The sequence below is a fragment of the Pleurodeles waltl genome, chromosome 7 (genome assembly GCF_031143425.1).
Source record: "Pleurodeles waltl isolate 20211129_DDA chromosome 7, aPleWal1.hap1.20221129, whole genome shotgun sequence".
In the NCBI taxonomy this organism is placed as follows: Eukaryota; Metazoa; Chordata; class Amphibia; order Caudata; family Salamandridae; genus Pleurodeles; species Pleurodeles waltl.
The window spans coordinates 504,695,555-504,708,232 of record NC_090446.1 but is presented as its reverse complement, the minus strand read 5'-3'; the positions used below and the strand labels follow the sequence as shown (position 1 = coordinate 504,708,232).

The 12,678-nt window shown below is 44.8% G+C and overlaps 1 protein-coding gene across 1 annotated transcript in view; it reads left to right on the top strand.

Annotated features, from left to right (window-relative positions):
- Nucleotides 1-10,305, top strand: part of LOC138304273 (serine protease 53-like) — a 194,662-nt gene extending 184,357 nt beyond the window's left edge. Inside the window, exon 14 of the mRNA XM_069244197.1 lies at nt 7,567-10,305. Within this exon, the coding sequence (XP_069100298.1) occupies nt 7,567-8,271 (705 nt within the window). The 3' untranslated portion in view covers nt 8,272-10,305. The remainder of the gene's footprint in view (nt 1-7,566) is intronic.
- Nucleotides 10,306-12,678: the final 2,373 nt, after the last annotated feature.

The window sequence follows — 12,678 nt, the reverse complement described above, 5'->3', positions numbered from 1 at the left end:
TAAATTCTTGGCTCCATCACCAGGACGAGCAAACAGAACCACCAAGGTGACCTGGTCATCATCAGCAGCTGCCAACCAGGTACTAGTTGTCACTGCAAGCTTGAAAAACTGGGGGATATTGGTGGCACCCAATGTAGAACTGGCCTACCCCCATTTCTTAATAACTCACAAGTTGAAACAGGCGTCTATCATTTCACACAAACACTCAAGGTCCGTACTGAGGAGCGTACGGAGTACATCTCCAAGACCTCCCAGCCCTCACACTCCGCAGCTGCACCCAAACACTGCCAGAGTACCAATGTAGGACAATGATTGGAGCTGGATTTCAGGTGCCCTGAACCAACAAAAAAGACAAGTGTGAATAAGCCCCACAACACCAGGACGGTCCGATCAGGCTGGCAAGCTTTGAATGTGCTCATGGAACATCAATAGTTTGTCAGACAAGCTACTAGACGGGATGTTGAAATACTTGCTCTCTTTCCAGATAATCTTGTTACAAGAGACATGGTTTGAAAAAGTGCCTGTGATTCCAGGCTATATTAGCTACTCAACTCCTGCCACTAAGGAAACCATCTATGGCTGCCAAAGTGGTGGCCTAGCAATTTACATCACTACGGCTCTAAAAGGCAGCCATATCTTTATTCCAACAGCATTGAGTGGCCTGCAAATAGTCCTAACCACTCTTAAACAGGGCTTACAGATGTTCAATTTAGCACTCATGAACATTTACATACCTTCAAAAAAGAAATTAAAACAGTTAGCTATAGAGCATCTTATAAATTAAATAGCAGGCCTGCAAGACACAAACTACACCCTCCTGAAATAATCCTCTCTGGGGACTCCAACATGAACCTGTTAGGGTCAATGCAAGACAAGGACCCACTGTCAGCTCAGAATGCCTTCTGGTTAGTTCCAGAAGAAGTTCAAAATTCCACCTGTAAGCATGATAAAAAGGTCAGAGAGCTCATCAGAGTTCCTGACCCTACGTGCAAGCAACGTCCATTTCCAAAATGACTGTCCACCGTCATTCATCTATCATAATCACAAGGCATGCTCTTTAATAGACGTCACAGTCCTTCTTTTTCACTCATACACTTGGTCTCCGGTTTCTCCATAACGCTGAGGGATGAAAGTGACCACTTATCGTAGGAGATATGCCTCGCCCTTTCTCAGGAGTGTCATAAACTAACAGACACGATACAAGGCAGCATTTACACAATAAACAACAAGAAGTTGAAATGGTCATCTGGTCATTCATGACCTATCGTAAGAAGCAAACTGTTTACTGACAACCCCCCTTGACAACATGACTGCAGACCACGCTATCTGAGAATAATGTACAATTGAATTTGTAACAACCATGCAATCACAGGAGGAAGCTCCAGTAATACGCATAGAGCTGCTCATCCAACTGTCAACTGAAAAACGAAAGAGCTAAAATGGCGCCTAAATCATGCTCTTCAGGCAAATCGTGAAACACCCAATGATGACGGGCTGAAAACAAAACTGGTGAAGTCCACGCTCGCTTCCAGAAAGCACTTGTAGGACCAAAAAATACACACTACCAACAACTTAACCACCAAACATTTGCACGTTCTCACCACCAACAGGCATAATAAGTTTTGGAGGAGGGTCAATGATCAAAGCAACCATTTCTACTCAAAAGACAGTTAACATTTCAGAAGAAAGCTGGTATCAATACCTCACAAAACACTTCGGTCATTTAGGCAGTGTACCCTATCAGGAACAGGCCACACAACATTTAGCGATAGCTGTGCGTGACCCCACTAATACTATAACTGGAATTTTGGCCTTAAGCCTTCTGCCTGTTTGGTCAGCCATAATCAAGCATCAGGACTTAAAAGGCTGAAGAGAAGGTGCACCAATCCCAAACGGCTTCCCAATAGCTATAGTCAAAGAAGACAAATTGTTTTGGGCAAGCCACCTGGAGTCAGTACACAAGAGCATAATCTTTTCAAACACTATTTCCTCCTCATAGAAAGGCTCCCCTATCACTCCTATCTACAAAGGGGGGAACAACTCAGACCCTGGGAACTATCATCTTATAGCACTCCTGGATGAGGAATCCATATATTTTGCTGTCTGCCTCATCAAGGAGCTAGTGTCATGGGCAACTGAGAAGAGCCTTATCCTGACCAGTCAAACAGGATTTGCTAAGGGAGTGGGAACAATACCAAATCTACTAGCTATATCCTTGCTGTTTGACAAATCTAGGGCAACTAAGCAGCCCCTTTATCTTCCCTTTATAGATTATAAGGCTGATTTTGACCAAGTGGACAGAGGAAAGCTCTGAAATAAAATGGCCAGGTGGAACATACCTAACGCGCTACTGAAAGCCTTGATCCTTCTCCACACTGACACCTGAGTCAGAATTAAGCTAGGGGATGGCACCCACCTATTGAGAAAGATCCCAACCCACCAAGGGTTGCAGCAAGGTTGTGTGTTAGCCCTCACTCTCTTTAACCGCTTCTTAGCTGACCTGCCCACAGCCTAGCCCAGGTCACACCCACCTAAACTGGGCAACATCCAGCTACCATGTCTGATGTACGCTGATGACTTAATGCTACTTAGCTGAACAAACTTCCGCGTTCTAAAGCTTCTGTGTGCTACAGCCTCTTATTCCAAAGCCAACACAATGGAAATCAATCAAAAGAAGTCTAAAATCATGATTCAGGATAAACCGGCACATAGCCATCAACAATGGCCCTTGGATATGGACATTATAGAGGTGGTAACAGAGTATAAGTACCTGGGCATGCTTCTTGAGAGGCATGGTTCCATCAAACAACACCTGGAGCTTATGCGCCAGAAATCAATTACTCTTACTGCAGCCTTCAAGTGCATAAAAGCAGCTATAGCATCTTCTACAAATCTCCCTCTTATGAAAATATTCCAGGCCAAACTAGTTCCAACTATCTCCTATGAAAGCGAAGCCTCAAGGGGAAGAGATGCTGTTCACTTGGACAATATAATTTACAAACTCTTAGTCAGTCTTCTCCCTGCTGGGATACTTGTCTCCAGCCCACCTGCATCTTTAATTTGGCCTAGTTAAACAATCAATAGCAAGACAAGGAGCCTTCCTTAAACTCTGTTACAAACTAAAACAAGGCAATAGTGGGACCCAGAATCACCATCTGTGGATAGAAATCATCATCAGAAACCACTCCCCGGCCAGAGACTACGTCACCAACTCCTAAGCATTCCTTGGATTAACAGACCAATGGGAGAGAGTCCCACCTTCTCCCAAGTTAAGGCCTTAATAAATAAGAAAGTTAAAACATGCTTGTTGCTGGCAGACAAAGAGGCATTTGCGCAGAGGTGGCATGCCTGGCTTACAATGGTGTCTTTAATCATGTTAACACCACAACGGTACCTGGGTACTTCGATCAAAGCCCAGATCAAAACATTGTCCTTAAGATACTGGGCTGCCTACCATTACTCCTACAGTTAACACCATGGAAGCGCACCAGCACAATGGACCTCTGCAGACTTTGCAAGAAAGCGCCTGAGACTATGGTTCATCAAATTTGTATATGTGAAGCAAAAATAAAAGATCGAAGAATCATCTTAAAACCAGCTTGGAACCAGAGGGGGATAAGCTGCTGCAGGCCTGCGATTATAGCTTTCTTTAATCAACTGACATTCAGCTCAACTGCAGGCTCATAAAATTCTTGATTAGACTTGACCAGAAAATCAACCGTCTGACACTACAACTCTCGTGGCTAACCAACCTCCTTTTACAAGCTCTTGCATATGCCTCTCTTTTAACTTGTGCCGCACTGCCACTTTAACGCACATTGGCAGATTAAGCTTGATGCTGCATTTTTACCTCACAGACAACTGTCACAATAAGCACTTTACATTTGCAATATCCTGCATTAAGTCTTCTCTTACTGTCACCATCTAAACTGTTCTTTTTTAATACTGTGTGGAACGGCTTGTTGTAGGAAGCTGGCCTGGCTTATAGTGGGTACCTGATGGTACTTACACCTTGTGCCAGGTCCAGTTATCCCTTATTAGTAGATTAGTAGTGTTCTAGCAGCTTAGGCTGATAGAGGTAGCAATAGCAGAGCAGCTTAGGCTGAACTAGGAGACATGCAAAGCTCCTACTATACCACTTCTATCATATAGCAATATATAATAAGAAACACAATACTCAGAGTTACTAAAAATAAAGGTACTTTATTTTAGTGACAATATGCCAAAAGTATCTCAGAGGATATACTCCCTTAGGAGGTAAATACAATACACAAAATATACACACAAACCAAAATCAGGTAAGTAAAACACTTAGAAAAGTAGTGCAAACACTGTAGAATACAATAGAATGCAATAGGAGACAATATGCCTAGGGGCAACACAAACCATATACTCCAAAAGTGGAATGCGAACCACAAATGGACCCCAGGCCTAGTGTAGTGTGTAGAGGGTCACGGGGAGTGTTTATAAAACACTAAGGGTGTCCAAGATACCCCACCCCAAGACCCTGAAAAGTAGGAGTAAAGTTACCCTACTACCCCAGAACGACAGTAAAGTTGAGATAGGGGATTCTCCAAAAGCAACAACGGACTGCAAAGCACTGAAGATGGATTCCTGGACCTGAGGCCCTGCAAAGGAAGGGGACCAAGTCCAAGAGTCACGCAAGTGTCCAGGGGGGTGCAGGAGCCCACTAAACCCCGGATGAAGGTGCAAAAGGGCTGCCTCTGGGTGGAAGAAGCCAAAGATTCTGCAACAACGGAAGGTGCCAGGAACTTATCCTTTGGCCAGAAGATGTCCCACGGCGTGCTGGAGGATGCAGAGTTATTTCCACGCAGAAAGACCACAAACAAGCCTTGCTAGCTGAAAGAGTTGTGGTTGAAGATTATGGGTGCTGCCAGGGCCCAGGAAGGACCAGGTGATCGCCCCTTGGTGGAGGAGACAGAGGGGGCGCTCAGCAACACAGAGAACCCATGCAGAAGCAGGCAGCACCCGCAGAAGCACCTGAACAGGCATTCAGGACATCTGAGCACAGCAGTTGTCTCAACACAACAAAAAAGGGTCCCACAAAGCCGGAGGTCAACTCATCGAGTAGGGCAATGCAGGACAGAGTACAGGGGACCTGGGCTGTGCTGTGCATGAAGGAAGTCTGGCAAAAGTGCACAGGAGCCCTAGCAACTGCAGATCACGCAGTACACAGGATTACTGTCTGGCGGGGGAAGGCAGGGACTTCCCTCCACCAAATTTTGACAGAAGGACCACTGGACTGTTGGGGTCACTTGGATCCAGCTCCTGTGTTGAAGGGACCACTCTCGTCAAGATGAGAGGGGACCCAGAGGACCGGTGATGCAAAAGTTTGGTGCCTGCGTTAGCAGGGGTAAGATTCCGTCGACCTACGGGAGATTTCTTCTTGGCTTCCAGTGCAGGGTGAAGGCAGACAGCCCTCAGAGCATGCACCACCAGGAAACAGTCAAGAAAGCCGTCAGGATTAGGCGCTACAATGTTGCTGGTAGTCGTCTTGCTAATTTGTTGCGGTTTTGCAGGCGTCCTGGAGCAGTCAGCGGTTGATCCTTGGCAGAGGTTGAAGAGAGAAGTGCAGAGGAACTCTGGTGAGCTCTTGCATTCGTTATCTGAAGAGAAACCCACAGGAGAGACACTAAATAGCCCTCAGAGGAGGATTGGCTACCTAACCAGGTAAGAGCCTATTAGGAAGGGTCTCTGACGTCACCTGCTGGCACTGGCCACTCAGAGGTCTCCATTGTGCCCTCACACCTCTGCATTCAAGATGGCAGAGGTCTGGGACACACTGGAGAAGCTCTGGGCACCACCCCTGGGGTGGTGATGGACAGGGGAGTGGTCACTCCCCTTTCCTTTGTCTAGTTTCATGCCAGAGCAGGGGCTGGGGGATCCCTGAACCGGTGTAGACTGGTTTATGCAAAGAGGGCACCATCTGTGCCCTTCAAAGCATTTCCAGAGGCCAGGAGAGGCTACTCCTCTCAGGCCCTTAACACCTATTTCCAAAGGGAGAGGGTGTAACACCCTCTCTCAGAGGAAATCCTTTCTTCTGCCTTCCTAGGACTGGGCTGCCCAGAACCCAAGAGGGCAGAAACCTGTCTGAGGGTTGGCAGCAGCGGTAGCTGCAGAGAAAACCCCAGAGAGCTAGTTTGGCAGTACCAGGGGTATATGGTGGAGCCACGGGGATGCATGGGATTGGCACCCCAATACCAGATTTGGCTTGGGGGGGGTCAATTCCATGATCATAGACATGTTACATGGCCATGTTCGGAGTTACCATTGTGAAGCTACACATAGGTATTGACCTATATGTAGTGCACGCGTGTAATGGTGTCCCCGCACTCACAAAGTCTGTGGAAATTGCCCTGAACAATGTGGGGACACCTTGGCTAGTGCCAGGGTGCCCTCACACTTAGTAACTTTGCACCTAACCTTCACTAAGTGAGGGTTAGACATATAGGTGACTTATAAGTTACTTAAGTGCAGTGTAAAATGGCTGTGAAATAACGTGGACGTTATTTCACTCAGGCTGCAGTGGCAGTCCTGTGTAAGAAGTGTCTGAGCTCCCCATGGGTGGCAAAAGAAATGCTGCAGCCCATAGGGATCTCCTGGTATCCCAATACCCTGGGTACCTCAGTACCATATACTAGGGAATTATAAGGGTGTTCCAGTATGCCAATTAGAATTGGTAAAATTAGTCACTAGTCTGCAGTGACAATTTTAAAAGCAGAGAGAGCATAAACACTGAGGTTCTGGTTAGCAGAGCCTCAGTGATACAGTTAGGCACAAGTTATGAGCACTGGGTCCTGGCTAGCAGGATCCCAGTGACACAGGCAAAAACAAACATACACACAAGTAAAAATGGGGGTAACATACCAGTCAAGATGGTACTTTCCTACACTTGTCTCTTCTGTGAAACATTTTTACATCAAAGGTTTTACATGTACTTAGTGAAACGGTTTAATTAACTGCACATTTTCATTCTGTGTTTATATCTATTTCCTATGTGACCCATTCCTTTTCTTCAAATTCATTGTATGTTATCATTCTGATATTGTCATAATGCTCTCAATGAGCGTTAAAAATTCCATCAATTACCCCATTTCATGACGTTCTTTGTTCTGCATACTTAGAGTCTATTTTCCCTTCTTTTCATGCTGTGTTTATCCCCATAAGTATCAACAAATCCACAGTGCGACATTGCATGGTGGACCTTCTGTCTCGGATTATTTTCCCCAACATGGATCCCACCATTGAGACAGGAGATACTTTAGAGCAAAAATGTTATCACAAAGGGGGGATGACTGTTGATTTGGCAGATTATCCGCGGTTGTGGCGGCAGAAGTGTTTCCTTAGTTGCCAAAACCTTAAGACTCACCAAATTTCCCCATTATTGTTATTGATTGCATTGTGTCCATATTCGCCATCTCTTCCATGACATGTGAGACGTCTATGCAGCCTTCTTCCCATTACATTTCTGTTCAGGGTTTTTGGTTGTTTCCCTATTCTCTCCATGTGATATTGAATGTAATTTCCACTGTCTCCTTCCCTTAGGAGGATCCAGGAAAGCCCCTGGTTTGCCAGGATAAATCTGGCTCCTGGTTCGTTGCTGGATTTGCTAGCTCAGAGGCGCGCTGTACAGAACCTCCCTGTCCTAGAATTTTCACAAAAGTGGCGCCTTTTGAATCCTGGATCAGAGAAACTGTAGCAGCAGACGCCCAGTTTGTTAACATCATGGATGGTTTTCTAAGTGTGAACATGACTGAGGGAACACTAGCTACCAGCACACCTATGCGGGAAGACAGCACTAGAACAACTACAGACGTTGAAAGCACCATGGCTAGTGAGTCGACCCACACCAACGGCATAGCTCTGGGTTCCAGAAGGATCAACACAAATCTCCAAAACATTAGCACAACCATGGGGCCCGAGCTCTTCAACAGAACGGTGGGGTCTCAGAGCATTCACACATCTCTTGGACCCAGCAGCAACAATGCAACAGTGGGGCTCCAGAACATCAGCACTACGGAAGGGCCACAAAATGGCAAGATAACTGCCACCACGTGGGATCCTGTCAAGAGTACTATAATTTTGAGTAGTGACATAATGAGTAGAACAACAGCTGGAGAGATCTCCAGTAATATTCTAGTCAGTGTAAATCCCAACACATCTTCCCCTTCTGCAGCCCCTCAAGCAGTGAAGTCTGTCACTTTGTACTGGATTTTAGGTTTGCTGTATCTGATCCCTGTTACATGTTGAGGAAGGTGGGCCTAGCATCCAATGTTACATTTTTTCTTCTGCTCTCGGTGAAGGTTCATAAATGTGGGGTATTGTTCAAACATGGAGTCTGACATCATCTATGGATCCATAGAGGGTCTTGAAATTAGCCTTGGTGGTAAAGTATGGAGTCCAATGTCATCTTTGTGCTCACAAATGACAGTGAAAGGAGACATGCTGTAAAAGAGTGTGCCATTATTTACATTTGTCTACATATCTGCAGAAGGTAATGAAATGAGACTATTGATGGAGAATGGAGTCATCTGTTTATTCAGAGAAGCTCATGGAATGAGTTGTTTTGATGGGGCCTGGAGTGTCACCTTAGCTGGAATCTTTGGAGAGTCATGAAATGAAGCATATTAATGAAGAGTTTGAATTCATTTATGTATGAGCAGTATTGATTGGGCTTGTAATCTGAAGTGTAGGTAGCTGCTCACTGTCATGAACTGAAACATGTTGGCAAAGCACTGAGTCTTTCATCAAAGGTATGTACCTAGACCAAGAGGGTGATGGTAGTTGAATGTTGGTATTATAAATAGAAAAACAATAACATTATTTTTTTTTTAAAGCATGTACAAGGAGGCTCATAAAATCAAATATATTGATGGAACATACAATTTAGTTGTTTGTATGATAGAGAGTCAAGAAATTAAATACACTGATGGAGCAAGGAGTAAGCTTCATTTATGCACCTGCAAAACGTGATGAAATGGGACTTTTTTAATAATAGAAATAAATGTATAGAGGTAGCATGGAGTCTGATGTTCTATGGATGTACATGAAGTATGTCAGGAAGGCAATACATTTATAAAGTCTGAGGTCTATTCATGCATGTGTGTATCCAGCATTACTTCTACAATGCACAATGGAACACTGAACAATAGCTGCTTACGGAAAGCCGTTAACAAGCAGACTGTGTACAAGGATGGTGCTCTGTCAAGAGATAGGTTCTTCAACTTTTTTCTCAATTGTGGGCGGGTCCAAGCGTTTCTGATGGCAATGGGGATATTGTTTAAGATCCTGGTAGCATAGATGAAGAAAGTCTGCTTTCTGTTTTTTTTCTTCTCCTATTTTGTCATTTGCACTCTGGTAATGTCCTGACTACCAATGTGGCGTTGTCCACCTAATGTGGTTCGTTTTTGGCCAGGTAAGCCATGGTATCCTTTCTGATGGCCTTGTAACTGAAGCAGGTTGGTTTCAAGAGGAGACAGGCCTCAAAGGGAAGACAGTGAAAACATCTCACACCCACATCCTATCACGCCCACTCTCACATCTACAGACACCCTCTCCCACCCAGAGAGACAGGCCATGGGGCTAACTCCCAACGCACACGGCCAAAGGTTGTGTACAGCACATGGTTAGGTGGTTAGAGGGGTTGGATGCAGGGACTGGCCACAGGTCAGGCCCTGCGGCCCACCCCTGGCGCTGGTTGGATCAACGTAAAGTAATGAATATTACTTTACGTTTAAAAAAACATAGAAATTCACTGAAAAAAACAAAGGTGACAGGGATGCTATAGTTAGGAAATAGAATTAAAGAAAACATAGAAATTCACTTAAAAAAAAAAACAAAGGTTACAGGGATGTTATAGTTAGGTTCTAAATCTACTTTCACAAAACCATAGAAATTCATCAGTGATAGTTAGAATTACTTCAAGTAACTATAACTCATGCACTAAGGTAACTATAAATTGTGCCCCCACCATAGAAAGTTTTCTCTTCAAAACTTTGACTGCTAATGCACCATTGATATTTTTAATGAAGTTATAAAAGTTGGCATGAGTGCTGAAATATCTTGGGTAATTAGCAGTGAATGGCAAGAGTGTGAGTTATAGTTTCCTTAGGGCACTTGTTTTTTCATAGGCCCCCGGGTGGGCCAGGTCCCTGGGCCATTAAAAATAGTGTGTGGGGGCCTCCCAGCCCCACCCCCACAGCCCCAGGGACAACCACCTCCCGGGGGGGCTTTCATTTTTATATAGGAGGGGTACCTGCCGCCCCCACACCCTAGAAACCACCACTTCCCCGGTGCTTCAATTTTCATAAATTTGGGTGGCGCCTGTACCCTGCTGCCCTAGGGACCGTCACCTCCCCAGTGCTGTGTTATTAGAATATGCAGGGAGGCCACATGGCCCCCTCCAGCTGCCCCAAGGACAACCACATCCCTGGGGCATTTAAGAAATAATATGTGAGAGGGCATGTGGCCCCCTGGGGACCATCACCCCCTGGGGCAAAATGTAATTTATTTGTGGGGGACCGCGCAGCCCCCTCTGCCCCACGGGTAAATATTTAAAAAAGACCCATGCCCTGGGGACTACCTCCCACAATTCCCCTCCCAACGGGTCTATGTCCTTGCTGGAGGGGGGTTGTGCAGCCCCATTTTGGAGCCACAGATGGCCTTCCGCCACCCTGCAGGGACAGCTCCTGATATGTACCTGGGTGCCCAACTTTGTAGCTGCAGCAAAGCCACAGCAAACACTTAAAGCAGGTCCCGCTGTTAAAATCCAAAGCTTTCATCTCTCTCCCCTGCACTCGTGGGCTCCCACGCGGTTCCACATACCCCATAAAGGGTTTAAATAAATAAACAAACATAGCTCACTGTGAAGGTTGCAGACCTTCACACTGAGCTTTTGGTATTCGTGTCCATCTGGGCTCATTACCATTTTTGTCTAATAAAAAACAAATTATTATGGATTTAAAAAAAATATATATATATATTTTAAATTGGAGTTAAATATCTAATTCTAAGTATATCAGATATCAAATCCTAAAACCTCTATCTCTCTCCCTCCCTCTCACTTACTTTCTCTTTCTCTGTCTCTCTTTCAATAAGTTCTCCCACTCACACACCCTCTCAGACACTTACGCACACACTCACAGCAGCACACATAGAAAAAAGAAAAAAACTGGGAAAAAAAGATTTTTCCCCTCATTGCATCACTCTTACGCCACCCATGAGGTAGCGTAGGAATCTGACACATTCTCAGACTTGTAAATCTGGGAATGGGTCTGATTCCTTCGGGTTTCATGGGTGTTGCATGGGAACACCCATGGAAAACCCATTCCACACAGGGTTATGCGTGAAAGGGGTCCATATTTACAAGGCCATGAAAAGTCATGCAAGGTGGCTTTGTGTGGACTTGTAAATATGAGCTGGCACACTGCGCCACCAAAGCATAAACAAATAATGTTCTGGTGGTACAGTGTGCCACTAGGGCCTTGTAAATGAGGCCCTGTGTCTGCAATGTATCTGGGGATGCTGCATTATTAGGTAGCGGTCTTTAGAGAAGGAGAAAGTATCATGAAAATGTTGGTTTAGGGTTGCATCTGACAAGAAAGGTCTCACAACTATGTAAAGTGGCATCCTCAGCTTTGGTGTGATTTGTTGTTTCTTTAAATATGATGGCTGAGCCGCTTTCTCCTTTCCCTATGTGATTTTGAGCAACAGTTTTATATCATGGTGGAATAGCTTTTTGCAGTACATGTGCTGTGTCTTGTCCCAGCCATGATTATGTAATGAAAATGTAAGTCAGACTGCGTGTATATCAATAGGTTGAATATGTGGTACTTGTTTTTTTGACACATTATGAGCATTTGTCAGTAGGCAGTATAAAGATACGTTTTTTGGAGGTTGAGAGAGTGTGTGCTGCAGGGGGGTATTGTGCACTGAAGTTGTGGGTAGAGTGCTACTGATGGCAGTGTTAACTGTCAGGGGAGAGAGGATGTGTTGTTTATGGTTATCATTCTCTTCTTCCAAAAGTCTTAAAATAGATATTTTGGGGTCTGGTTGTGTGGGCGGTAGTGAGTCGGTTTAAGGGCTTGAGCTATGGGGTTCTGTGTGAATGGTAGGTTTGTTTAGAATAGATAAGGGGATGCACAGTTCTGAAGAGTGTTGTGGTGATGCTTTTTTTTGCATATGTTAAAGATGTAAGGTGCGTGGGAAAGGGATGTTGGGGGAGCATGAGTGTCATGTTGAATGGCTCTGAATTGAGCAATGGATGATAGGGTTTGTATTGTGTATTTGTGGAATGAACGAATAGTGTATTTGCTGCATGGAGCATTTAAGATGGCTTGAAATGTAGGGTATTTATGCTGGTATTTGTCAAAGATCGGATGGGTGTATTTATGTTGGGATGTTGGTGAGGTGTTGGATGATTGAGAGTATGTGCAGATATGTATGTGTACTGGGTTTAGTTTTCAAGGGGCAGTATTACGTAGTGTTTTGGTAGTAATCCGAGGTGTATGACTTCAGTGTGAATAATTGGGAGTTGCCTATGTTGAAGTAGAAGGGGTGGGGTTGTGTGTGAGTATAGTCTCTATGTAGTGTGGCAGAGTTAAAATCTTTGATTTGAGAGATGTTGGTAGGCAGAGCAGGGAGTGATTTTGCCTTATT